The sequence below is a fragment of the Ornithorhynchus anatinus genome, chromosome 11 (genome assembly GCF_004115215.2).
Source record: "Ornithorhynchus anatinus isolate Pmale09 chromosome 11, mOrnAna1.pri.v4, whole genome shotgun sequence".
NCBI lineage: Eukaryota > Metazoa > Chordata > Mammalia > Monotremata > Ornithorhynchidae > Ornithorhynchus > Ornithorhynchus anatinus.
In genome coordinates this window covers 32,811,575-32,839,460 of record NC_041738.1, presented here as the reverse complement: position 1 = coordinate 32,839,460, position 27,886 = coordinate 32,811,575, and the positions used below count along the sequence as shown (strand labels likewise).

Genomic DNA, 27,886 nt, shown 5'->3' with positions numbered 1-27,886 from the left:
GGTCGTCCGTCCGTCCGTCCGTCCGTCGTCCCCTCAGTCGGTGGTCCCGGTCATGGCGCTGTCGCGGGGGCTGCCCCGAGAGCTGGCCGAGGCCGTGGCCGGCGGCCGCGTGCTGGTGGTGGGCGCCGGCGGCATCGGCTGCGAGCTCCTCAAGAACCTCGTCCTCACCGGCTTCTCCCACATCGACCTGGTGAGGGGCCGGGGCCGCGGCCGGGGGGAGGGGAGCGGAGGGGAGGGGAGGGCGATGGCGGCGGGGGCGGGAGGCGCCCTCTTGGCGCGGGCGCCGCGCGGCCGGCAGGGGGCGCCCGGCGCCGCTCGCCCCGCCCCCCGCCATTCATTCATTCGTTCATTCATTCATTCAATAGTCTTTAATAATAATAATGTTGGTATTTGTTAAGCGCTTACTATGGGCCGAGCACTGTTCTAAGCGCTGGGGGAGACACAGGGGAATCAGGTGGTCCCACGTGGGGCTCCCAGTCTTCATCCCCATTTGACAGAGGAGGGAACTGAGGCCCAGAGAAGTGAAGTGACTCGCCCACAGTCCCACAGCTGACAAGGGGCCGAGCCGGCATTCGAACTCATGACCTCTGACTCCCAAGCCCGGGCTCTTGAAGCAGCGTGGCTCAGTGGAAAGAGCACAGGCTTTGGAGTCAGAGGTCATGAGTTCGAGCCCGGCTCTGCCACTTGTCAGCTGTGTGACTGTGGGCAAGTCACTTAACTCCTCTGGGCCTCAGTTACCTCATCTGTAAAATGGGGATTAAGACTGTGAGCCCCACGTGGGGCATCCTGATTCCCGTGTCTACCCCAGCGCTTAGAACAGTGCTCGGCACATAGTAAGCGCTTAACAAATACCAACATTATTATTATTATTTTTCCACTGAGCCACGCTTTCTTGAGCCCTTACTATGTGCAGAGCACTGTCCTAAGCGCTTGGAATGGACAGTTCGACCCCAGATAGCGACCATCCCTGCCCGTGACGGGCTCACAGTCCGGAGTCAGAGGTCATGGGTTCGAATCCCGGCCCTGCCCCTTGTCAGCTGTGGGACTGTGGGCAAGTCACTTCACTTCTCTGGGCCTCAGTGACCTCATCTGGAAAATGGGGATGAAGACTGTGAGCCCCACGTAGGACAACCTGATTCTCCTGTGTCTACCCCAGCGCTTAGAACAGTGCTCTGCACATAGTAAGCGCTTAACAAATACCAACATTGTTATTATTATTATTATTAATAAAAGTCCCCGATTATTATTATTAGTGACCTTTTCAGAGGTCATTATTTATTAAATAAATGCTTGGGGCGTGCTGTTTATTAATCATTTTATTTTTATTAATTTTTGTTCATGGGGTGTATAAATCTATAGTTCTATTTATTTGTATTGATGATGATGCTGGTATTTGTTAAGCGCTTACTATGTGCAGAGCACTGTCCTAAGCGCTTGGAATGGACAGTTCAGCCCCAGATAGAGACCATCCCTACCCGTGACGGGCTCACAGTCTAAAAGTCCCCGATTATTATTATTAATGACCTTTTCAGAGGTCATTATTTATTAAATAATTAAATGATTGGGGGTGTACCGTTTATTAATCATTTTATTTTTATTTATCTTTGTTCATGGGGTCTATAAATCTATAGTTCTCTTTATTTGTATTGATGATGATGGTATTTGTTAAGCACTTACTATGTGCCGAGCACTGTTCTAAGCGCTGGGGGGAGATACAGGGTCATCTGGTGGTCCCACGTGAGGCTCACAGTTAATCCCCATTTTCCAGATGAGGTCACCGAGGCCCAGAGAAGTGAAGTGACTTGCCCGCAGTCACACAGCTGACAAGTGGCCGAGCCGGGATTCGAACCCATGACCTCTGACTCCCAAGCCCGGGCTCTTTCCACTGAGCCACACTGCTTCCCTTGTTGCCTGCCTACTTGTTTTGTTGTCTCTCTCCCCCCTCTTAGACTGTGAGCCCGTTGTTGGGTAGGGATTGGCTCCATCTGTGGCCGAATTGCACTTTCCAAGCTCTTAGTACAGTGCTCTGCACAGAGTAAGTGCTCAATAAATGCAATTGAATCGATGAATACAATGTAATAATAAACAGACACATTCTTTACCCACACTGAGCTTACAGTCTAAAGGCCCCCAAGTCGCCTTGACTATTTGGGAAGGGAGGCCTGGGGGCGGCCCAGGACCCCCAAAGATGCCCCCCTCGCCCCTCCCAGATCCCCCCTGGACCCCTGAACCCCCTGCCCGGCAGCTGCTCGGTGATGCAGTCCCCACCTCCCTCCCCACCCCCTGCTCCCCGGACCGGTCCCTTTCTCTCCAGGAAAGGTTGTTTTCTCTTTAAAAATAATAAATAGCATCATGCCCATGTCTGTAGCCTGCAGTTGCTTAGTACAGTGCCTGGCACATATATAAACGCTTAGCAAACAGTGCTTGGCCCATAGTAAGAGCTTAACCCATGCCCTAACTATTAAATACCCCAATTACTCCAGTCCTTATTACAGTGCCTGGCACATAGGGAGCTTTTAACAAACAGTGCTTGGCACATAGTAAGCGCTTAACACATGCCATAACTATTAAATACCACAATTATTCCAGGCCTTAGTCCAGTGCCTGGCACATAGTGAGCGCTTAACAAATACCAGAACTATTAAATACCACAGTTATTCCAGCCCTCAGTCCAGTGCCTGGCACATAGTGAGTGCTTAACAAATACTATTATTATTATTATACACCCCCAGGGCCCGCTGGACCAAAGCAATAAAAAACCCAGTCCTGGCTCTCCCAAGTTGGTCCTCAGAGGGTCTGGCGCACTGACGGGGTTTCAGGCGGAGGTGATTTTGCTTATTGTTCCCACAGGCAGACAGTCGTATTTGTTGAGCGCTTATCGTCTGCAGAGCACTGTGCTAAGCTCTTGGGAGAGTACACTAAAACAGACCCAGTCCCTGCCCACGACAAGCTTGCAGGATTTGCCGGGGCATCTGGCCACCAGCAGGATGCTCAGAAAGAGCCCAGGGTCACGCTGAGCTGGTCGCGATCGTTTTCACCAGAATAATAATAATTATGCTATTTGTTAAGCACTTACTATGTGCCAGCCACTGTACTAAGCACAGTACGAGTGTCGCTCAGACCCAGGCAATCACCTGCCCATCCATCATTAAGGAGCTGCGCTACTGGGCTTCCAAAAATGTTTCTTGTTCCGCAGATTGACAGATCCTACGTCTTCTGTTGTCCTCTTCTAAACATCTAGGCTCATCATGCCACAAGATAGTACAGCAGATAGCAGTCAGTGAGCACTAACTACTCTCCCAAGCCCTTAGCACAGTGCTCTGCACACAGTGCTCAGTAAATGCCCTTGATTAATGAAAGGGTATTGGTTAGTAATCGGTGGTGGAGCACTCACTGTGTGCAGAGCACTGAATTAAGTGTTTGGGAGAGTACGATACAACAGGATTGGTAGATGTTCCCTGTCCATAAGGAGTTTACAGTCTAAGAGGAGTCTAACGATAAAATAAATTGCAGGTAGGAGAAGCCGTGAGTTACACATTTAGTTCACTGAAACTGTCTAATTTTCCTTTCCTAAATCTGTCCTGAAAATTGTAAGTCTTAATCTCATTTGACACTGTCAACATAATAAAAGGTAATTGTCATAGTTTGATGTCCCTTATCTGACCCAGTTGTAGGTACTCATGTACAATTGACTGAAAATTGTGTTACCTAATGCAAAGCAACCATAGGTAATATTTAGATATCACAGAAAGTAACCAGAAGACATATGCATTTTAGTTTATTACTCAGTAATATTGGGTTAAATGTGAGGAAGAGAGCGCCTGTTGCTTGTTGTTTCCTGACTGCTTTAAACTGTAGTTTGGTTAGGCGAATTGATTTTGGAGTCTAAATGTTTTGCGCTTTACAGATTTTTAGCAAGTTTTGACTAAAGTACTTTATTTCAAGTTGGGAGTCTTTTTCAGTGTTTTCAATGAGATTTAATTAATATAGGCATTGGTTGGGTGTGAGTTTTTCATTTTGCGCTCATTTTCTTGTTTTGGTGCAATTTGGTCAAGGTTATGATCCTGACTTGCTCGAGTGGTTAATAGAATCAGCTACAGTACCGAAATTTATCGCTTTTAGTCAGGAGTTTGTATTTTTTAATATAAAGCCCAGTTTGATGCCCCGAAAATTGAAATATGCCAAATTTGATCCTTTCTCCAGCTGTATTGAGAACCCTTATTAATTGCAGAAGATTATGTACATTTCATTAGTGTTTGTAGGAATTTGTATAAACTGCTGCATTTGCATAACATGCAAATCTTAATTGATGACACACATTGAATTAATGCAGGTAGATATATAGTGTGCAGTAAATAAGCGATTTGAGTTAAGTGCAGCATATAATTGCAGTATGCACTAACACACACAAATTTTTTTTGTGCCATTTCAGGTTTTTCTGTTGTCCTTATCACAAATTCCAGGATGATAATATTCAAGAAAACCATGTCATCCTGTAAGCTTTTTCAAATATCTTTGAGGAAGTTACTACCAAAAATGAAGTCACTTGACTTCTGTGTGTATTTTTAAATTGTTTGTTTATGTTAATGTCTGTCTCTCCCTCGAGACAGCTCATTATGGGCAGGGAGCATCTGTGCCAACTGAATTGAATTGTGCTTTCCCAAGTGCTTAATACAGTACTTTGCACACAATAAGTGCTCACATACCACTGATTGATTCTTAACTCTACAAAGCAATTTTACCAGCCTAATTAACTATAACTGTGGTGTGATTGTTTTCCTTTAAAGCATTTTCCAACTAATAAAGCAAATCTAGAAATTCTGGGCTTGCTTGGTGACATGAGAGACAACTCTCGAATATTCTAGTGGCTGTTTTGATTTTTCTAAACTTATGTATTACAAATTGCCCAAATGTTAAGTGGTAAGTTTTATGTGCTTACAGATTGATCTGGACACCATCGATGTCAGCAATCTCAACAGACAGTTTTTGTTTCAAAAGAAACATGTCGGAAGGTCAAAGGCACAGGTAAAAAATACTATAAGCATAAATATTTCAAGGAATATATGTGATAAGAGACTATCATTCAGGAAAAGCTTCATAAATATTATCAAATTCAATATTATCCCTTGGAAGTGAGGATCAAAAAGGGGAGGAGGCAAAGAGATTATTCACAAAAAGATACGGGTAAACTCTGACACTAAAGTTTCAACCTCAAGTCTGTTTCACTCCTGCCTGTCCTTCTCCCTCACCTTCCTGGTCACGTTTTCCCTCAGCCACCTTAGCGGTACTGTGTGGGTCTGGTTTGCTTATATGCTTACTTTTCTTTTTATCGACTATATATAAATTCTCACCCTTTTACCTATTGCATGTTTAGCAGTTTGTCGCCTCTCGTCTTCCCATTAGATTGTATACTTCTTGAGAACAGGAACACTTGGCTTTTACTTCTGTTTTATGTTACTCTTTTAGTGTAGTGTCCTGCACAAGGTTGATGCCCAGTAAATGTTGATGGTGGTGGTGATGGTGATTGTAGAGCCAGAATTACCAACTTGTGTATTGCACTGGCACTCCAGTGCCATGATTAATCATCGTGTTCTTTATGGGGAGAGGAATATAGTATAAATGTGAATGTGTAGATTGTAAAATGTTATATATTGTTTGTATCGCTATGCATACACATTGAAGCAGTGTGGTCGAGTGGAAAGTACACGGGCCTTGGAATCGGAACACCAGACCTTTAATTCCGCTCTGCCACTTGTCTGCTCTTTGACCTCGGGCAAGTCACTTAACTTCTGTGCCTCACTTACTGTAGAATGTAAAATCTGTAAAATGGGGATTAAGGCTGAGCCCCATGTGGGAGATGGACTGTGTCCAATCTGATTATTTGTCAGCCCTTAGTACAGTGCCTAGCACATAGTAAGCAATTAATAAATACCATTAAAAAATTAACATATTGGCTTACCCTTTCATTGCGCTGAGTTTATATATAGTTCAGAAAGGCAATATTTAAAATTATTTAATCGTATTTATTGGGGGCTTACTCTCCACAGAGCTCTGTATTAGACACACCCCTGATCTTAAGGCACTTACACTGTGAAGCACCAAGTACTGGGCACTGCCTGCTGGCATTACGACTTTACTTCTGGATTCTGAACCCAGCCACCTAGACAGTGCTAGGAAAGATAAAATCATCCCTCAAATTCAGACAATAACCTTTAACAGAGAGATATGGTTTGACGCTCCTGTCATCATTTGGGGGATTTTTTCAATGCAATTTTTTGTTTGCCAGTAGAAGATATTTCAACTATTTGTGTTCTCAAGTTTTTACCTGAAGTATCCATCCCCCATCCCAAATACCCACCAGATACTCCCCACACCCACCCACCCTACTCATACACTCAGAGAAATAGTCACAATAATCTCCTAAACCATCTGTCAGTGAAACAGGACCTGAGAGGAGGAGAAGACACCCTCATCGTTGGTCATCCTTGCTGGGCTCACAGATGTTCCCATTTTTTGTCTGTTTTAGCTGTTATGATGGCTGAATTTTCCTTATAAATTTAAAGATCCCCCAGGTTGAAAACCTCTTGATATTATGCTGATTTTCTTAAGGAGAAATGGAATAGTTATTGGGGATGGCATTGGCACATGCAAATAGGGGTGGTTTGAAAACACTTCTTAAATTCAGGTTCAGAGTGAGTTGAAAGAACAAACCAATGCAGAATATTAGGTGGGTGGTATAGTTGGATTTCGAATGAAGAAAAAGAAAAAGATTGTTAATGGTTTTTCTTTTTTCAGGTTGCCAAGGAAAGTGTTTTGCAGTTTTACCCTGAAGCTAATATTGTAGCTTACCACGACAGCATTATGAAGTATGCTTTAATCTTATACGCTTGGATATTTGTTGTGCACATCTAGTCATGCGATTCTTAAAATGTCTGTGATATAAATAGGGCGTTTCTCAGAGAAATGTTTTCTCTGTAGTGAACATTATCTCAATATATAGTCATGTATATAATGGTGCAGACAAAAATGACATAAAAATATTTTTGAGGACTTTTTTTTAAAAGGATCTTGGCTTAAATAAGACTAATTAGATAATTGTTACATGATAATTCATACAGAAACCCTTTCCTGGGTAGTTTTTAAGTGTTCAATCATCTGGGGTCCCAGGTGGGGCCAGAACTACGTAATTCTGGAAATGATTTTACCAAAGAAAGGCCCTCTCCTGTCTACATTGCAGAGCCCCAGCTCTCCCTCCCTGTCATGGTCCACCTTTGGGAACCAGCATAACCTCCTATTCCTTGCAGCGGGCAGTATGCCCTCCAGCTGTATTCTCAAAGCACATCTCTTGCCTTCGCACCATCATCCAAGTTCTGGACTAGGGATTGAGGGTCCAGACTCCCAATACTCCCCATCTTGAATTTATGTAGGAAAAACCACACTATTGCCAGCCTGCAAATACCCTCTCTTCCATCCCATGCCAAAACCCAACCCCCATAGAGATCTTGTTTATCTGGGGCCACTAGGACTAAATCCCTTAGTGCTTTTGGCAGGGCTCGGGTTTTCGCACCGACAGAAGAGCCAGAGAAAGGCCTGGTGAATCCTGTAGCTTCACCCTCTGGCTCTTTTTGAGCATCTCATTAACAAATACAAATCAAGCTAGATTGTCTCAACTGTGCTGAGTTGAGCCTAGTCACTAGTTCTAAATTTGGAGTATCAATCCAAATAATAAATACCAAGGCATGCTTATGGAAATTATAAAATCCAAAATGTTTGCTCACTATATAGTATCTATCTGGTAGATGTACTTCATAAATGAGTTACCAACACCGTTTCTACTTGAATACAAAATACATGCTACTTTTAAATTGAATTGAAAAATTGGAAGCCAGTTCGTTTTTTTAACATCTTTTTTTTTCTTTTCCATAGCCCTGAGTACAATGTGGAATTTTTTCGGCAGTTTATACTGGTGATGAATGCTTTAGATAACAGAGGTAAAAAAACTTTTTTGGGTTTGAGGGGTGGAGTTTTTTGGGCTGCCAGTTTCTTAAGGCTCTTATCTTTTCTCTTCTGCTACATCCCCGACTCATCCTCTTCATTTTTCACACACACAAAGAAAACACACCAAACTTTGGTTTGCTCTCAAAGAATGTTCTAGTGAAGAGAGCCCAGGATTGCGAGTCAGAAGACCTGCATTCTGTTCCTGACTGCTGCTGTGTGGCCTTGGGAAAATCACTTAACTTATTTGCCTCAGTTTTCTCATCTGTAAAATGGGTATTAAATACTTGTTCTCCCGCTCCCGTAGACTGTGAGACTCATGTGGGCCAGGGACTGTGTCTGATCTGGTTGTGTTGTATATGCTCCACTACTTTGCACATAGTAAGCACTTAAATGCTATTAGAATCTGAGCCCCGTGTGGCACCTGATTATCTTCTCTCCACCCCAGTGCTTGACATAATAAGCTCTTAACAAATACCACAATTATTATTACATTTCCAATCTTCTGGGAAACTTTCAAGTCATGCCTTCTACATTGGTAACAGATCCACCACAACTCTATATCCAACTCCTTGAGCAGCTTCACGCGTGTCTCTTCTTGGCCAGACTCAAACGCAAGTGGCAAGAAAGAATCACAGTAACTCAGTCCATGGCAGTATCTTTATTATTATTATTATTAATCCCCTGCATACCTTTCCCATACCTGGAATCTCTTCTGCACTCAGCTATACAAAATTTAATCTATTCTCTCCCTTAAAACCTCCCTAAAAAGTCACTTCCTTCGCAAAACCTTCCCTGATTCCCCCTGCGTCTGTCATATCATCCCATCATTCACTTCAGCTTTCACTTATTTGTTGAGAGGTCTATTATTCGTCAAGCATACTCACAGATTATCTCTCCAATTATTTTATAAGATCTTCAAAGGCAGGAATCATGACTTGTATATATTTTGTATATTTTTCAAGTACCTAATTTACAGGGTCCTGCTCAGATTAAGTGCTCAATCATTCATGCTGATTCTTTTGAATTTGGTCAACCCACAGGAGAAAAACCTTACTTTTCATTGTTCAGTGAACTGTTTATTGTAATTTTTTTGATTATTGAGTGATTAGAGAAATCTGATGTGATTATGTAAACATTTTTTAGTTACAACGTGGCATTGTTTGAAGGGGGCATTGTAATTTCAACCTGTTGAAATGTCATAATAGCAACTGCTTGAGAAGGAAGCTGGTCTGAGATGTAGCTGTTGAATTTGAACAGAAACAGACATCAGATTTTTCTTTCCCTTTTTTTCAATTCTGTGTGTGAAATATTTCTTGTAATATTAGATCCTCAATCCAATGATGCAGCTTTTTGTTGAATTTCTGTACTGGTTCATTTTGGTTCAAAAACCATATTTTTAATTAAGACCAATAAATAATCCTGACCAGTAATGTGGAGACAAGCATAGTTTGAACATTAATAGCCTGAAGTGTGGCTTCCCCGTTATGGGCTGGGAATGTGACTGATAATTCTGTTGTATTGTACTCCCCTAAGCACTCAATTCCATTGATAGTTTGATTCGTTATGATTTCTTCTTGCCACTTGCGTTTGAGTCCGGCCAAGAAGACACATAGTGAAGCTGCTCAAGTAGTTGGATATAGAGTAGTGGTAGATCTGTTACCATTATAGAAGGTGTGACTTGAAAGTTTCCCAGAGGATTGGAAATGTAATAATAATAATTGTGGTATTTGTTAAGTGCTTATTATGTGTAGCACTGGGGTGGATACAAGATAGATGCCACATGGGGCTCACAGTCTAAGTAGAACAGGTATTGATGCCCCATTTTGTAGATGAGCGAACTGAGGTACAGACAAATGAAGTAACTTGTCCAAAGTTACACAGCCAACGAGTGGTGAAGCCAGGGTTAGAACCCAGGTCCTCTAACGCTCAGTCCCGTGCTCTTTCCACTAGGCCAAAGTGCTTCTCTGCACCGTTTGCTAATGCTGGAATCCAGATCTTTGGTTGCAAATGGCAGCGTAGTTGCATAAAGTAAACTGGATAGGACTGGAGCCATTAGGTAATTCGGCTTTATCCTCTTGGTGATAAGGAATCGATCGAGGAGAGTATCCTTGCAGAAAGTAAATTGGGGAGGACTGGAGCTACGAGGTAACCCACCTTTCTCTTGTTGGTGATAAGGAATGGATCAAGGAGAATATCCCCAACTCTGACACAGTCTACCATATCATCCTGGAGCAGATTCAGAAACTCGATTAACTTCTTTAGAGTCCCTAGAAGAATTAATAGTATTTACTGAACACTGTGCAGGGCTTGGGATAGCACATAACAGAAATAAAAAGACATGGTCCTTGCCCGTAAGGACTTTTAAGGGCAATAGTGGAGACGAACAAAAATTGTTTACAAATTTGTGGGAGTAGAAGCGAAAACATAGGTGCAGCTGGTAATACCAGGAACATGGGGAAATGAGTAAGTGCGGTATGTGAATCAATATACTGCTGTATCCTGAGTAGCACTCTTAATTAGTTCCGTGAACGTAGAGTTAAGCAAAAGAGCATTAAATGAAGCATATTTTCCCATAAGAAATAATAGAAAGTACAATAACAGTGTAAATTTACAGTACAGCAAAAAGGTGCTTTGTGCTAACAGATCTGCCTTTATACTAAATTTATCAATCAGTGGTATTTAATGAGTGCTTATTATTTGCAGAGCACTGTACTGCTTGTTAGAGTACTGTACAACAGAATCAGCAGACACATTCCCTCTCCTTAATGAGCTTACAGTCTGTTGTCATTATCTAATGCTAAACTGGAATGGGCACAAAGACAAGCTAAGCTAAAGGTGTTACCCCAGAAAGATTATAAAGAGGTCAACTGTATACATAAAGTGCTAAAGATTTGGGATGAGCCACCTAAAGTAGTGGAAATGTCAGGAAATGCTTCCTGGAAGAGATGAGCTTGCTGTGTTCCCACCCTCATCATTCACGTCTTGTATCTCCCACCTGTCGTGGTTTCAGTCCTCCTTCAGGCTGGGTCTCAATAGGCCCCAGGAGCTTGTACTTTGTTCCCTCTGTGATTCCTTAAGATGCTTCCCCCCAATCTTCCCCGCTTTCTATCCCATTCCAGAAGATGAATGGACCCAGGCCTTCTAGAGCCTTGTGGGGAAGGGGTACCATGCCCAGGAGTCCAGACGGTCGAAGCTCAGCTCTCTGAAAGCCTCTCCACTCTGGGGCAGCCCCTCCCAGTATTCAGAGCTGGCCTTGAGTGCTTCTCCTGATGGTTACAGGGCCTTTTCTAGATGTTCAGTTTGGGATCTTTCATGGGGTCATTTCCATCCATTTTCTCTTCTCCTCGCAGAGCTATAGGCAGTCCACGTTCACAATCCATGGAAGCAGTCTACAATTCTTTATAGTGGGGGGGATGAGGTTTGAGTTTCCTTGTTCCTACTTGACAACTGTAATGTTGCTGCAGAGCTCCTTGCTGATAAAGGATTTTATCATTGAGCAGTCTTGAAGACCATTTTGCAGTTCAGTGGATATTGTCATTGTCAGCGTGGAGCATGTCAGTTGTCAGTTCAGCATTCTGCTTCATGCATGGATGCCATGATTCATATAACCATACCACAGTATGATGACATCATTGAGATGCCACTGTTTGACAGATGCATCCAGGATATTTTTTTTTCTTTACAAGAAAGGTAATATTGACGATTCCAAGATGGTGTGTGGTACATACAGTGAGTAAAAGTAGACCATTGTTTAGGTGGCTTGGTGACCTAGGTTTAGTGCGGGAGGATGGGAATATTTAACACTGTGCTGGCCACCTGCTTGCTTCCACTACCTCATTGTCAAAGGTGGGAGAAGCAGCCAAGTGGAAGAAAGTGGGGTGGGCTGATGGGTAAGTTTGTTTTATTTACAGAATACCTCCTCACTGGGTAACATGGGAGCAAGGCCGAAGACAGAGCCAGGCTGTTTCCATTCTCCTAGGGTCAACTATGGTCTCCAGAAGCCCAAGGGAGAGGATGAATTTCAAGTTTGTAGTTCCATTTCAAAATTACATCCCATGGGCATATTTGAAAACTGGATCATTGACTAAGATATTAAGGATGAGTTTGTGTTCATGTTCATCTCTTGATTATGCCCTGTATCTCTGGAATTCAATATGCAATTATGGTACTTCATTATAATTGAATGAATTTATGGGGAAGCCTGTGATTTAAATGGATTCAGGGGTTGATTGGGGTCACATAAAAAATAGAGGGAAAGGTGTTTCGAATAACATATTACCTACTGTCAGTAAATATTGGCTTGTTGAAAGCACACAACTATACCTTGCCTGTCTTACAGCTGCTCGTAATCATGTGAATAGGATGTGTCTGGCTGCTGATGTCCCCCTTATTGAGAGTGGAACCGCTGGTTATCTTGGACAAGTAACGGTTATTAAAAAGGTAAAGCAAAATGAATAACTATTCATTAGTATCAATTACTTTTGCCCTAACCCAGACTGACTCATTTGGAGGAAGAGAAATGTAACTTAAATTTTGTAGAAAAATGTTGTTGTCAAGGAAATGTTCGTCCATTTATACTAGTGGTGAACCATTAAGCATTTATGTACGTCTACTAAATTGAACTCTGTCTAACCTCATTAAGTTTGGATCCTAAGACCCTTGCAAAAACACAAAAATACTTCATGTTCCAAAAAAGCTTTCTCTGTACTTCATTCATTCATTCTTTTAATGGTATTTATTGAGCACCTACTGTGTGCAGAACACTACTTAGTGTTTGGAAAATACATATTTCAGACAGTTGGAGAGAAGCAGCATGGCCTAATAGAGCAAGGACCTGGGAGTCCGAGGTACCTGGATTCTAATCCTTGCCTCTGCCACTTGTCAACTGTGTAACCTTGGGCAAGTCACTTCACTATTCTTGGCCTCAGTTACCTCATCTCTAAAATGGGAATTAGGATTATGAACCCCGTGTGGGGCAAGGGACTGTCCAACCTGATTAGCTTGTATCTTCCCCAGCGCTTAGTACAATGCTTGGCACATAGCATGTGCTTAACTTTTTTTTTTTAATGGTGAGTAAACACCCCATCCCCGCCTACAAGAAGTTTGCATTTTAGTCGTTCTTTAGGTACTATATTCCTGACATTAGGTACAGTTGTCCTCTTTACACACTTAATTGTTGAGTCTTCCAGCAGTTCACCATTAACCTAGATGATCTGAGAATCTAAAGCTGGAAGAACTTTGACTGCTTCGTCTGTCCCTTGATTTCTAGAAAAGATTCCATGTATATCTTCCCAGGAGGATTGTTGTTTACGTTGCCCCTTAAAACCTCCAGAGAAGAACCTTTCACAATCCCTTTTGCTAACCAGCTATCAATGTCTGGAAGCCCGTATTCATGAAGTTTTGACATGCATTTGAAACCCTTTCCCTCTTGTCCTTTGCTTTTGGGAAATAGAGGATGTCATTGGTGGTGATATGGTATTTAAGTGCCTTCTACGTGCCGAGCACGGTCCTAAGTTAATCAGGTCAGATACAGTCCCTGTCCCACATGGGGGTTCACTGTCCAAGTAGGAGGGAGAACAGGCACTGAATCCCCATTTTACAGGTGAGGCAACTGAGGCACAGAGAAGTTAAGCAACTTGCCCAAGGTCACCCAGCAGGCAGCTGACAAAAACATTGACTCTGACTCGCAAGCCATTGTTCTTTCCACTAGACCACACTGCTTTATACCTCCCTTTTAGATAGTTTAATTTTGAAATCAACCCCTCCTTAAGGTATTTTCCAGAAGTGATAAAGTATCAAGAGTCTCCAGTGTTTGACATCCTGTTCCAATAGAGAGCACTTAGGTTGTTGCTGGTATAAGGGTTGTGGAAAGTTAGTAAATGTCGGGTTGTGAATGTTCATTTGATTTTCTGACTCTACAGGGAGTGACGGAGTGTTATGAGTGTCATCCTAAACCAACCCAGAAAACTTTTCCAGGCTGCACAATCCGGAATACCCCTTCAGAACCTATACACTGCATCGTTTGGGCAAAGTATCTGTTCAAGTAAGAAAGATTTTATATTATTTACAGTTTTTAATGTGGTTTGTCCAATAGTAGAAAAGGTGTAGTTAAAGTTGTTGAGTTGGAGATTTTGTCTGCTACTTAAAATTCCAGAATTGGGCCTGAGCCTGGTCAAACCCCAAAGAACAGAGTTGGAGGACTGAAAGCATCTTGAGTGGCATGAACAGAGTGATTTAAAAAACGAAAACAAATTAAACTCTCCCCTGCTTTATCTTTTTTGTAGCCTGGGTTTGCATTTCTCTGCTTCCTCCTTGTTGCTCTTAACAGTTGACATTATTTACCATTTATTGTGTGCTACTATTTTATGTGAGCAGGTTTCTTTCTTGGGGAAGAAGATAGACCTGGTTTTTAGAAGTACTTTTAAGTGATTCTTTTTCCAGAAATACTAAAAGGCCGTCTATGACTAATTTTTTTTTTTTTTGAAGATTGTTTTTCCACATAAACTCTTTCACTTTACTAACTGGTAGCATTAAGGATTATTGGATCTCCAATAAACGTGTAGTCTGCTCTCTTCAGATGAGTTGGATCGGGAGCAGAATGTGTATATGAATTCTTGCAAAGCATTGAATTCTAATTTAATATTAGCATAATCAAAAATAATAAAATTTGTAAGCCTTAGAAGCAGGGCTTGAAAGACCTTTTAGGGATAATGTAGTCATTTTAGATTTTATGACTGTCAAACTTTTGTCAGCTGCTGGATGTGTGTTTCTATGGTGTTTAGAATTCCTTTTTGCCCATCTGTTTCACTTCATCATAATAGCTTTATCAAGTTTTCCCACTTTCTCACTTTTATTTCAGGGTCTTGGTGACCCTTGACAAATCATGCATTTGGAGAAATTGGTCGATTTTATTTTAGCTTTTAGGGGAAAACACAGGAAGACTATTCCGTTCAGAAAAGTGGCCTAATCTGTACTTTTCCCAAAGGCATGTGCCTTTGTCTTGGAAAAGACTTACTTTTATTTAGTCATTTCATGTTCTTGCTTGAGTCGCATTTCAATACCATATAATAGACGAAACGTCTGTAAGCTGGAAGTTAATAATGGAGTTGGGTGTTTAGAAAGACTGATAAATTGCCAAATCAAATCCATACCCAGGACTAGTATAATGAAGCAGAGTAGGCCCAAAGATTTATATATTCTGAAAAGTCGCTTGGGCTTTTGGGCAACAAAAAATGGCTCTTTTCAACAGCAATACTTGCCTTTTCTTATGTGTAATTTCTCTGCTTTTTAAATTGCAGTCAGCTGTTTGGAGAAGAAGATGCCGATCAGGAAGTGTCCCCTGACAGAGCGGATCCCGAAGCTGCCTGTACGTGAAATATACAGGATTGGGATTGGGGTGGCATTTCGCTTTAATCTTCACATTTTAATGCTGCTTTTTTTTTTTAAAAATCAGTCAGCTTTCTTGAATATTAGCATAAAATGATAGAGACAATAATGACAAAAAAGAGTCTTTTCCTATTGGCTCTTCTCAGGCTTCTTTTTCCCTTGACTTAAAGGTGGGGGAAATCAGAACATGTCCAGGGTAGATGAATGGTTATATTTCCAGATCAATTTTAGTTTTGTCCTCACATAGTTTTAAGTACAGTCTATCAGTAATTCAGCTATTTGGATTATTTTTTCAGGGGAGCCAGCAGAAGCAGAAGCTAGGGCAAGAGCATCTAATGAAGATGGTGACATCAAGCGCATTTCCACTAAAGAATGGGCTAAATCAACAGGATATGACCCTGTTAAACTTTTCACCAAGGTACCTAGTTCCAAACCCCTGCTGGGTTTGTTTTCTGATCCGGGGAGGGGGAGGCAGGGCGTTATCTAACTTAAAATTTGAGGAAGCTTCTTGAGGAGAAGTTTGAAAACCAAAAATTTCAACTTTCTGAAAATGGTGTGAATCTTCAGAGTTAAAAGGAGAGGTATTGTTGTTCTGCCTCTGTATTCTGTGTATTGTGTGTATCTTCCTTTTAGATTTGGAGATATTGTTTTGACTCAGCAATTTGTTCACTTGTTCTCTGCATTTCCATCGGCAGGAAGTGTGCTGGTTGTAAAATGAGAGATTTATTGATTATTTTTTTGGTATTTGTGTGCATAGATTATGCTCAGTAGTCTAGTAACTATTTACAAGCCTTTGTTAAAAATATGACATAATGGTAATACTGGTATTTGTTGAGCGCTGCTTATACATGAAGCACTGTTCTAAGCACTGAGGTAGGTAGAAGGCAATCAGTTGGACACAGCCCATGTCCCACATGGAACTCACAGTCCGTCTCCTCCCTGGCCCAAATCATTAATCGTAATTTGTTTATATTAATATCTGTCTCCCCCTCTAGATTGTAAACTCATCGCGGGCAGGGAATGTGTCTGCTATACTGTTGTGTTGTACCTCCCAAGCTCAATGCAAGTGCCCTGCACAAAATATAGACTCAATAAATTAAGGGAGTACAGGTACTGGATTCTCTTGTTGTTGATGAGGGAATGAAGGCACAGAGAAATTAAGTGACTTGCCCAAGGTCACACAGCAGACAAGTGGCAGAGCCGGGATTGGGACCCAGGTCCTCTGACTCACAGGCCTGTGCTCTTTCCATTAGGCCACACAGCTGCTCATCTTTTGAGGAAGTGGATTTAGATTCAAATGGACTAATCCAGTTATCCCAAATCCCTAATTTTTATCATCAGGAGCTACGTTGATTGAGTTCTGCTGGGTGCACAACCCTGTATTGGGTGCAAGAAGAATATAAGGTCCTTGAGGGCAGGGAATGTCTTGTGTTCCATTGTATTTCCTTAGAACTTAGTACCATACACTAAGAACTTAGTACAGACACTCAAGCTCTTAATAAATAACACTACTACTGTTACCCTGACAACAATAAAGTAGAATGCCTGGACCCTGCTTTTGATGACCTTCAATTTAATAATTTATTATGGACCTCTTATCCATGAAGTTATGAAAACCCAGGTTGCTACTTTTTGACTTTGAACATGGGGGTAGGGCAAAGAGGGTAGGGGAGGCAGAGGGGAGAGCAAAAGAAAAGGTGGGTATAAGAGGGATGGGAAGGAAGGAGAGAGAAGTACTTGCTCCCGCTGCTTTACCATCTCCTCACCAATTTGGGCAAAGGCAGAGAGTGGTCATTCCAGGTTTGTAGGCACACAATGGCTGAGTGATAATTTTGGCATTGGTTAAGCGCTTACTATGTGCTAGGCACTGTACTGAGCACTGCATCGTCATGGCTGCTTCATCCCTGGAGCATCCCTTAGGCTGCCCCTGGTAACCTGCTGTAAGTGGGCCAAAGGCTTGTCCTTACTGGGCTCCTCCCTCCTTCCCTCCGCCTCCCCCCAAAATCACTACTGACCATAAAGATTATAGCATGGAGTTTGGGCATTTCATTTCTTTCCAAAAGAAATGTTCATTTGTATGCTTGGATTGGGTCTTTTAATGAGACCCATGTGGTTGTTATTTTAAAAAAAACAAACCTACCATACAGTGTAGCTAAATAGTATTTAGCTGCAACAGAAAGTCCTTTTATATACCAAGTACAGATCAAAGATTTTAATCTTTCATTCAATTTTGTTGTCTTTTTTAGCTTTTCAAAGATGACATTAGATATCTACTGACCATGGATAAACTGTGGAGGAAGAGGAAATCTCCAGTACCATTAGACTGGGCTGAAGTACAAAATCAAGGTAATTTTTTAGGATGCCATGAAAACACCCAAGATTCTAAGTAATCACATATATACTTCTTGTGAGTAAAAATGCTCAAATTCACCTCTTTATCTCAGTGAAATAACATTGCCCCACACAACTCTTCTACGTGAATTTACGGCTCTTAAAGTAGGTTAAGAATGAGTTTAGTATTGCCTTTAATTTGCACTTTTATCTTTTCAGTGTACTTTCACGTGCAGAGAAATTCCTGGCCATTGGCTTTAAGACAATCAACTCTTTTCTTTTTGACCAATTCATTCCAGCTTTCACTCTTCTTTCCCCTCAAGCTACCTACTCACTGTGTTGCTTTCTTGTTAGCTGTTGCTCCCATGTTCATCACTGCTTGGAGCACCTCCCACCCCCACGCTTCCAAATTAACAGGCTGTAGCTATCCCCATCTTCAAAGATCTTCTGAAATCACATCTCTAGGAGACCCTCCTAAAGTAATTTCTGATCTCCTCATCCATTTCCCTCAATTATGCTTTTGCACCTCCTAAACATTTAAAGTAATATCACCGCCACCCAAAATAATTATGTACATAACTGATATACAGTACTATTCCCTCTTCTATGTAATTTATTTTAGCATCTGCCTCTTCGAGGGCAGGGATCATCTATACCAATTGTATTGTACTCTTCCAATCTCGTAGTATGGTGCTCTTCACACAGGAGGTACTCAAATGCTATCGATCGATCGATTTCAGGATCACTTATCAAACTTAAGGTCAAGACTGTACAGATTTCTCTGGTGGCCCATTTCTAGTCCTTGCCTGTGTTTATTTACCTTTGACTTTATTAAGAAAGTGGTTTTGTTGCAAGGAGCAGTATTTCTGCCTCTTGAACAAATGTTTTTGGTTTTTGGTTTTGCTTTTGTGGTATCTGCTAAGCACTTACTATGGGCCTAGAGATGAGGTAGATACAAGGTGATCAGGTTGGACTATGGTCCATGTCCCAATTGGGGTTCACAGTCTTAATCCCCATTTTACGGATCAGGGAATTGAGGCCCAGAGAAATTAAGTGACTCACCCAAGGTCACAGATCTGGGATTAGAACCCAGGTCCTTCTGACTCCCAGACCCATGTATAACCCCAGTACTTCTCCAGGTTGCTCTTTGTCAAAATGTCCATTTGGCAAGAGAGTGAAAAATTTGGGTTAATTTAGAATTATAGTATGCTACTGATCCTGTGCTCTCATGTGTCATCTGACTCGAATGATCATCTGATTTTTGCTTCCACAATTTGTCCAGAACTTGCAGTGCAATGTTTTGTCATTCCCTAATTTTTTTTTTGACTTCCCATTGCCTAACTGAAGGGAAGATGCTAAAATCATTTTAAAGAGCATGTTCACCCCTTCAAAGATCTCTGGAATCCCCTCCTCCACAAAGCTTTCCCCAACTATGTGCAAATACCAATGTAGGCTTGACTTGTATATTATTGTGTTCATTTTTAATTCATTTCTCTAGTTATGTAATTGTCTTCCCTCTGAGAGTGTGTATTTCTAGCTATGTATGTATTTTTTATATAATAATTATATTCATAAAGTGCTTTTTATTTGACAAGCACTATTCTGAGCGCTGGGGCAGATATCAGTTAATTAGTCCCTGTCCCACATGGGACTCACAGTCTAAGTAGGAGGAGAACAGGTATTGAATCCCCATTTTACAGATGAGGAAACTGAGACACTGAGAAATTAAATGATTTGCCCAAGGTCAGAGAGCAGACAGTTGGCAGTACTGGGATTAGAATCCAGGTCTTCTGATTCCCAGGCTCGTGCTCTTTGCACTAGGCCATGCTGCTGCTCAGTTACATTCCCAGGACAAGGTTGCTCCGATATGTTCATTTTGGCTCCGTGTAGCATCGCTCAATGAGTGGTATTTGTGCACCTGTGTGAAGCTCACTCTACTGAACAGGTAGAATAAAGCAGGGGATTGTAGCATAAGAGGGTGTTAATAATATTTTTATTTCTTGATAACAGAATGCCTAAAACCCAAGTTAATATTACCCTACCCCACCTTTTTTTTTTTTTTTAAGACATCTGTGTATCAGAACAACAAAATGATTCTACCTTGGGCCTGAAAGATCAGCAGGTTTTGGATGTCAAGAGTTATGCACATCTATTTTCAAAGAGTGTAGAAACCTTGAGAGTTCGCCTAGCTGAAAAAGGTGATGGAGCAGAGCTTATTTGGGATAAGGTTAGTTTTGCAAATCTGTGGTAACCAAATGAACATTACAATAAAATTTTAATTCTCAAACACATTTTAGGGAATCAAAGTGTGGCTACCCAGTGAAGTCTTCCGTTCACCGTGGTGTTCCTTCGCCATTAAGCAGAGTTCTAGAAGTCCAGACAAAATATTAGGCTTAGTATGTAATTGACATTTTGAATATGCATTTCATCTCTTTAATAACTAGTTGTACACTGTTAGCATTTCTTCAGTTTGGGATTCTGCATGTATTTTTCTGCTATTTGGTAAAATCAGATACCCAAAAGGGATCTGAGATAGTTTTCTGCTCTGCTTTGTGTCTTTAGTACATAGAACCCCTGGAGTTTAAACAGAAAATGGTGATGATCCGATTTTTAGCAAAGCATAACAGCTTTTCAGAATATTATTCTTCATTTATTCCTACAAATGCTTTATATTTGCCATTTTTTAAATATCAGTGATTTGAAAAATGAACACTGTGTTATGATCTTAAGTACTTCGGTCCTTATAATTATAATAGGGGCAATTGTGAAAGTGTCATCCGGAAAGAATATCTTCCCAAGATTATAAATCTTTGGATAAATAAGAAAATACTTTTCTGGAAGTCCCAGGTGTGAGGTTAAGAAAATGTCCAGAAAAGTCTTACTTGCTGAGAATTTTCCTCTAATTTGTCGGCAGGATGACCCACCAGCAATGGATTTTGTGACATCTGCTGCAAATCTCAGGATGCATATTTTCAGTATGACTATGAAAAGCAGATTTGATATCAAATGTAAGAGTTTTGAGTTCCGGCATTTTGATTCATAAATGTGGCATGTAACTTATCTAAACTATTCTATCTGTTAAGTTTAGGCATAAAGTAAAGAATTTCAACCATCTCTTTCAGCAATGGCAGGGAATATTATTCCAGCAATAGCCACTACCAATGCAGTGATTGCTGGTCTGATCGTGTTGGAAGGCTTAAAGATTTTATCAGGAAAAATAGACCAGTGTAGAACCGTGAGTATTATTCAGAAGCTTAAGTGTTTAATTTCTGAGATTTGTACCTTGCATTTTTCAACTTGTTTGGTTTTGTCCCTCCAGATTTTTCTGAACAAAAAACCAAATCCAAGAAAGAAGCTACTTGTGCCTTGTGCATTGGATCCTCCAAATCCTAATTGTTATGTGTGTGCAAGCAAGCCAGAGGTCACAGTGAAACTTAATGTCCACAAAGTGACGGTACTTACATTACAAGATAAGGTAAGCACAGTCCAATCTTAACTACTCCACTTGGCTCCAGCTGTTTAAGCTGAGCTGAAAATTGTGTGTAAGAGAGAGAGAGATTTTGAAGAATATTGGAATAGATTGTTCAAAAAAAGTTAAAAAGTAATGTACTTAGATTTTATGTTTCCGAACTTTAGGGGTGTTTCCACGCTTGTTTCTAATCTTGAAAGTCTAAATATTGAACTTGGTTATATAACAACCTACCCTTTTAAAGAGTAGGACATTTCGTATCACATACATGTATACTGTGCCCTGGTCTCGTCTGTCTCGTTGTCAACCCCTTTCACCTGTCCTACCCCAGACTGAAACTCCCTTCCCCTCCAGATAGGCCAGAGCACCGATCTCTCCACCTTCCTGCATTACTAAGGTCACATCTCTGACCTCCCTTCCTCCTCTCTCGCCCCGCTCCGGTCTATTCTTCACTCTGCTGCCCGGCTCATCTTCCCGCAGAAACGATCTGGGCATGTCACTCCCCTTCTTAAACAACTCCAGTGGTTGCCTATCGACCTCCGCTCCAAACAAAAACTCCTCACTCTAGGCTTCGAGGCTCTCCATCACCTTGCCCCTTCCTACCTCTCCTCCCTTCTCTCTTTCTACCGCCCACCCCGCACGCTCCGCTCCTCTGCCGCCCACCTCCTCGCCGTCCCTCGGTCTCGCCTATCCCGCCGTCGACCCCTGGGTCACGTCCTCCCGCGGTCCTGGAACGCCCTCCCTCCTCACCTCCGCCAAACTGATTCTCTTTCCCTCTTCAAAACCTTACTTAAAAATCACCTCCTCCAAGAGGCGTTCCCAGACTGAGCTCCTCTTCCCCCTCTACTCCCTCTGCCATCCCCCCTTTACCTCTCCGCAGCTAAAGCCTCATTTTCCCCTTTTCCCTCTGCTCCTCCACCTCTCCCTTCCCATCCCCACAGCACTGTACTCGTCCGCTCAACTGTATATATTTTCGTTACCCTATTTATTTTGTTAATGAATTGTACATCGCCTCGATTCTATTTAGTTACCATTGTTTTTACGAGATGTTCTTCCCCTTGACGCTGTTTAGTGCCATTGTTCTTGTCTGTCCGTCTCCCCCGATTAGACTGTAAGCCCGTCAAACGGCAGGGACTGTCTCTATCTGTTGCCGACTTGTTCATCCCAAGCGCTTAGTACAGTGCTCTGCACATAGTAAGCGCTCAATAAATACTATTGAATGAACATCTCCTCCAAGAGCCCTTCCCTGATCAAGTCCTTTTTTCTCCAACTCATGCTCCCTTCGCTGTCATCTGTGCACTTCAATCTGTGACCTTTGGGCATTTGATATTCACCCCAACCCCACAGCACTTTTATGTTATTTAATATTATAATGAAACGATGTAATATGTCGTTATAATAATAATATAATTACATATTATATGACATATAGTAATAGTTCGTATTAATGTCCGTCTCCCCCCTCTAGAGTGTAAGCTCGTTATGGACAGGGAACGCATCTGCTAATTCTGTCATATTGTACTCTTCTAAGCGCTTAGTACAGTGCTGTCCACATAATAAGCGCTCGATAAATACAGTTGATTTAGTGTAGGCCTTTCTTAAACTGGAGGTGTTTAAAATTCCATATTATGAGGGTTTCATGGTAGGAAAGTAATTGAAAACAGGGCATCGACCCATTTTACAAGATTTTACTTTCTTGATACAATGGTCGGATGTTACGTGTCAAGACACCACGATGCCAATTCCTGGTGAAAATTTTCATATTCTTTTCTAGCTAATATTAACGGCTAAATTTACTGTTTTTAGATAGTGAAAGAAAAATTTGCTATGGTCGCTCCTGATGTTCAAATAGAAGATGGGAAGGGGACTATCCTTATATCTTCAGAAGAAGGAGAAACAGAAGGTACGTATAGTGCGTGTATTAGGCCGCCGTGTATCCCGGAGACCATTGTTTTCTTTCACTTGAGGCAATAAGCCCAAGCCCCCGACCCAGTTCCGAACAACCGCAGATACGGTTGTATAATATAGAGGCCATGGTGAGGGCTCCCACAGGTTTACGTGGTAGCCGTGAGGCTTACCAGCATTGGCAAACGTGGTGAAGGCGGGGGGGCTCTCACAGTTTTAAAAAAAAAACCCTGGGTTACAGCAGCAGCGGTGACAGCTTGAAATCATAGTGGTAGTTGGCATAACCTGAGGTGGCTGTTGAACACTGAACTGTACAGGAGCGGGTTGGGGTTCTGATTGCAGGGGACCCAAAAAACTGCTCAGAATGGGAGAATAGGGATGGAACCACTGTGTATTGGGCGGGGAAGGGGGCTGGGAGTAAAATCAACTTTACCTGTGCCAAGTAGCTGTAACGTTGGGTGGGCCTTATGGATCCCAATTACAGACCAGGGAAATGTTAGGGTAATAGGATAATAATAATGTTGGTATTTGTTAAGCGCTTACTATGTGCAAAGCACTGTTCTAAGAGCTGGGATAGATATAGAGTCAGGTTGTCTCACATGAGGCTCACAGTTAATCCCCATTTTACAGATGAGGAAACTGAGGCACAGAGAAGTTAAGTGACTTGCCCACAGTCACACAGCCGACAAGTGGCAGAGCCAGGATTCAAGCCCATGGATATGAGTGCTGTTTGGCTATATGGGTGGGGTGAATGAATATCAAGTGAAGTTAAATGACTTGCCCATTACAGGCAAGTGGCAGAGACAGGGTTAGAACCCAGGTCCTCAGACTTCCAGGCCCACGCTGTTTCCATTAGGCCATGCCGTTTCCTTAATGAGTCCCCCATCTGCAGCTCTAAGGAATTTCTTTGCATTTGTCACTGGTGTCCATTTATGTTCACAGTAGGCCCATTATATTGAAAATTTGAGGATGGAGATTATATTTAATTCTCTATATATCCTGCAAATACTATCAGTTGGTCGTATTCGCTTATTATGTGTAGTGCACCGCACTAAGTGCTTGAGAGAGTATAATCCAACAGAATTAGCGGACATGATCCCTGCCCATAACAAACTTACAGTCTATTGTAATGCAGTGCTAATGTATTAATCAGCTCTGGTAACAATATTGCTTTGAATTCCTCATGCAAATAGGAGTCATACTATTTGGGTAATTGCACCAGGATGCTGTTGCTTATTACTACCCAAGCACGTGTTTTTTTAAAATCCTAAAAATAGATTCTAAGAATGAATCTGCCTTAAAAGATAATTTTAGAGATGTGCAACCTATTTTGAAGGCATACTGATTGCGTAATGAAATTGTTCCCTAACATCTGAAAGAGTGCTTTGCCCACAGTAGTTAATAAATGGTGACGTTGAGGATGGTGATGAAGAATGTCGATTTAATCACTGTCTAAATACCTCTTTTTATAGCAAATAACCACAAGAAGCTGTCAGAGTTTGGAATTAGAAATGGCAGTAGACTACAAGCAGATGACTTCTTGCAGGATTACACACTATTAATCAACCTTCTCCATAGGTAGGAATCAATGTCACTGTACAAGAAAATAAGCAATGTCTAAATACATGGTGCTTAGATGAGTGACAGATAAGAGAGTGAACTAGGGTTCCTTTATCAAAAGCTTTCTTTCTAAAAGAATACTGGCTTAAGCTAGCTAAGAGTGCAATTTAGAGTCTCTTGTCTTATGCCGTCGAGTCGTCTCCAACCCATTGGAACGCCATGGACATATATCTCTCCAGATACACTACCAGAAAACCCCACCTTCATCTGCCATCGTTCTGGAAGTGTATCCATAGAGTTTTCTTGGTAAAAATACAGAAGTGGTTTACCATTGCCTCCTTCTGCGCAGTAAACTCGAGTCTCTGCCCTTGACTTTCTTCCATGCTGCTACTGCCCAGCACAGGGGAGTTTTGACTTGTAGCAGATTGCCTTCCACTTGCTGGTCTGTGCCCAAGCTAGAAATGGAATGGTTATACTTTTGCTTGACTCTCCCTCCCCTAGTCAAGACTGGTAGAGTCCTGGAAACTCTCCAGGTGCGACCCTGAGAGGGGTTTAGAGTCTCAGCCATCCCGAAAAAGGTAACTTCAGTGTCAAAGGCAGAATTATACTGTGTACTATAATGTGTACTGTACTTTATTCTGCAAATGAAGATTTTATTATAAGTTGACTTTGAATATCGAGGATCGAAAATATGGCTTTACATTTTAGAGAGTAGGGTAAAGCTAAAATGTTTCGGTGGGGTTTTTTTAGGACCTTTTACGAGAACCGAGTAAGAAATGTGTGTGTTTTCACTCTAAGTTCTAAATCTATTATAAAGAGATGAAATGTTACTCATTTACCCATGCTTGCAATCTTCCAACCCGTCATGTTCTAACTGAAGGCAGTCCATGGAATTGTCATGAGCAGGTCATAAGTAATACTGACCTGATCTTTAGTAAGCACCGACCAAATTAGACGTGTTTATCCTTATTTCAAAACATGCGATTATTTTACAGTGAAGATCTAGGAAAAGATGTAGAATTTGAAGTTGTCGGAGATGCCCCTGAAAAAGTGGGCCCAAAGCCGGCAGACCAAACTACCAAGAGCATCACTAATGGCAGCGATGATGGAGCGCAGCCGTCAACGTCCACAGGTGAACAACGTCAGTGTTATGCACTTGTTATATAGAGAGAGTGGCTTAGACCTCAATTGGACGATAGGTGCTTAAACATATATTTCACGGGCTGCTCTTGTCGTTGCTTTTTGTGAGGATCGTGTTGGACTTAGGAACGTTTGCACCGTCGCAAAGACCTGAGTACCTAGTAACTGAGAGATTCAGTCTCTGAAAAAGGAATTCCCTTAGAAAAACATTTTTTAGTAATCAGATCAATCAGTGGTGTTTATTGAATGCTTACTATGTTCGGAGCACCCTACTAAGCGCTTGGGGAGGGTACAGTACAATAGAATTAACGGTCACAATCCCTGCCCTTAATGAGCTTACGGTCTAGAGTAATGCTGTTGTTAAGAGTAGGAAAATTTTTACAGCCAGTGTCATGATTTCAGAGAGTTTCTGTGACACAAAGATTAATGTCATCTGCCAATTTTAGTAAGGGAAAGAAATTAGAGGAGTGAACATTTGCTCTGAAAAACTTGGTGAGGAACCTTTGATTCTCTTATTCCTGAGACCTGGGGAGGCCCTAATTAGAAGATTTCCTCAGTTATCTAAGGCCTCCCTGCTTCATTACTCAGGGTTATTATTACTTTCCTAAACTGATATATTTTGATTCAGAAATAATTTTTGTTGCCAGCCAGTTCCTTTCTCTTTTTAGCGTGGTTTTCCTTTCAACTTGTTTTTTTTCCCATTTTTTTCCTCTGTACCGGGTTCTTTCACTGTTCTATGGAATAGAAGTTCTAGTGCACACTAGAAGTAAAAGTTGAAGATGGACTATAGGACTCACTAAATGTGTGTAATTCTTCATGCCTAAGATATCTGATTGTGCTGTGTGCATTTCCTGTTAACCAAGCATGTGCACAAATTCCTTTCCCTCTAAAAATGGAATGGAAAATCACAGACTCCAAACTTCCCAAGAATAATGCAGTGGTGGTGTTAAGCATAATCATTTTTGAAATGTGAGATTTGCCTAGGAACAAGAGAGTTTGAAGGAATGCGTTTACTCCTTAATGTAATTTTCTTTGATCCTTTTTTCACTTAAGCTCAAGACCAAGACGACGTGGTGTTGGTTGATTCAGATGAAGACAGCCCTGCAATTAATGCTGGTGTCGATAAGGATGATAAAGTCCGCAAGAGAAAATTAGATGACACTGATAATGTCAACACAAAGAGGCTGCGTACAGAGCAGACAGAAGAATTAGACGACATTATAGCATTAGACTAATTGTAGACTCGCAGTGACAAAGTGATCTCGTATTGCATTGTCTGGGGTTTAGGGTGTGTTAAATGTTCAGAACTAGACTTCTTATGACTTGAAAATATCTGGGTCCGCTCGCTCCTCCTCCGTGAAACATTCATTTTCTTAGATCCAGTGGAAAGATTCCAGTGTGCTACACTGAACGTGATAGAAATTGTCCAAAAGATACTCAAAAGCATTTGCTGAAACAGGCATGGGATAAAAGCCGATTCAGAGCATGTTCTAGTTTGTTTTTTTGTGTGTGTGTGTGTGTGTATGTAAATACCCTTAGGTAAAATTTGGTAGTTTTAAAGATATTGTGGTTTAGTAAAATTGATAATCTGGTTATTAACTATTTTGCCTTTTATTCTTGGCTAGAAAATAAGTTATTTTTAGCCTAGATCTACCCATTTTTCACACCCTTGACTAAATTGAGTTGAATTCAAAAAAAAAAGTATCAAGTGCTGTTGGTTGAAACATGTTTTTAAATGTTAACAGGCACTCTGTACATTACTGTAAAACAATGTTAATTTTCTCAATTTTTCAGCTTGTACTGCCTGGTATGTTGATTTAAGAAGCCAATTTTGTGTATTGTTAAAGTTTCAGGTTATTTATATTTGATGTTTTGTAAGACTCAGATAACATGCTGTACCTTTAATGGACCAAATAAATGACATCTGAAATACTTGCTATACTTGCTTGCACAGTCCAAGTTTATGCTGACAAGTTGGATTTTACAATGTATACATTCTTAGCAAATACTGTACCATTTTCATTTTTTTAAATCTCTGAAAAACTTGAGCTGTTTACGGTGGAAGGTTCATTTTTAAAATAAAGCTTTTCTGCCATT

General features: G+C 41.3%; 1 protein-coding gene and 1 non-coding gene across 3 annotated transcripts; one reads left to right on the top strand and one right to left on the bottom strand.

Annotated features, from left to right (window-relative positions):
• UBA2 (ubiquitin like modifier activating enzyme 2) lies at window positions 1–27,886 on the top strand. Of its 2 annotated transcripts, none has more exons than XM_029075600.2 (17): window positions 1–190; window positions 4,942–5,025; window positions 6,796–6,866; window positions 7,927–7,991; window positions 12,338–12,438; window positions 13,920–14,041; window positions 15,297–15,364; window positions 15,681–15,802; window positions 17,631–17,730; window positions 19,782–19,942; window positions 20,630–20,723; window positions 20,838–20,950; window positions 21,035–21,190; window positions 22,991–23,087; window positions 24,562–24,667; window positions 25,645–25,790; window positions 26,843–27,886. In XM_029075600.2, exons 1-17 carry the CDS (start codon window positions 53–55, stop codon window positions 27,022–27,024), a joined length of 1,926 nt encoding a protein of 641 aa, XP_028931433.1. In that variant the 5' UTR covers window positions 1–52; the 3' UTR covers window positions 27,025–27,886. The 2 variants fall into 2 exon arrangements, with proteins under 2 accessions (XP_028931433.1, XP_028931434.1); XM_029075601.2 differs by having other exon boundaries at window positions 3–190; window positions 25,645–25,781.
• Window positions 25,063–25,200, bottom strand: LOC114815355. Its single transcript, XR_003763118.1, has one exon. It is a non-coding gene; the product is annotated as a small nucleolar RNA SNORA7 (small nucleolar RNA).

Coding starts and splice junctions, on each gene's coding strand:
- UBA2 (XM_029075600.2), top strand. CDS start 53: ATGGCGCTGTCGCGGGGGCTGCCCCGAGAGCTGGCCGAGGCCGTGGCC. Junction 6,867..7,926: donor TACCACGACAGCATTATGAA/GTATGCTTTAAT, acceptor TCTTTTCCATAG/CCCTGAGTACAATGTGGAAT. Junction 19,943..20,629: donor CAGAGCTTATTTGGGATAAG/GTTAGTTTTGCA, acceptor ATTTGTCGGCAG/GATGACCCACCAGCAATGGA.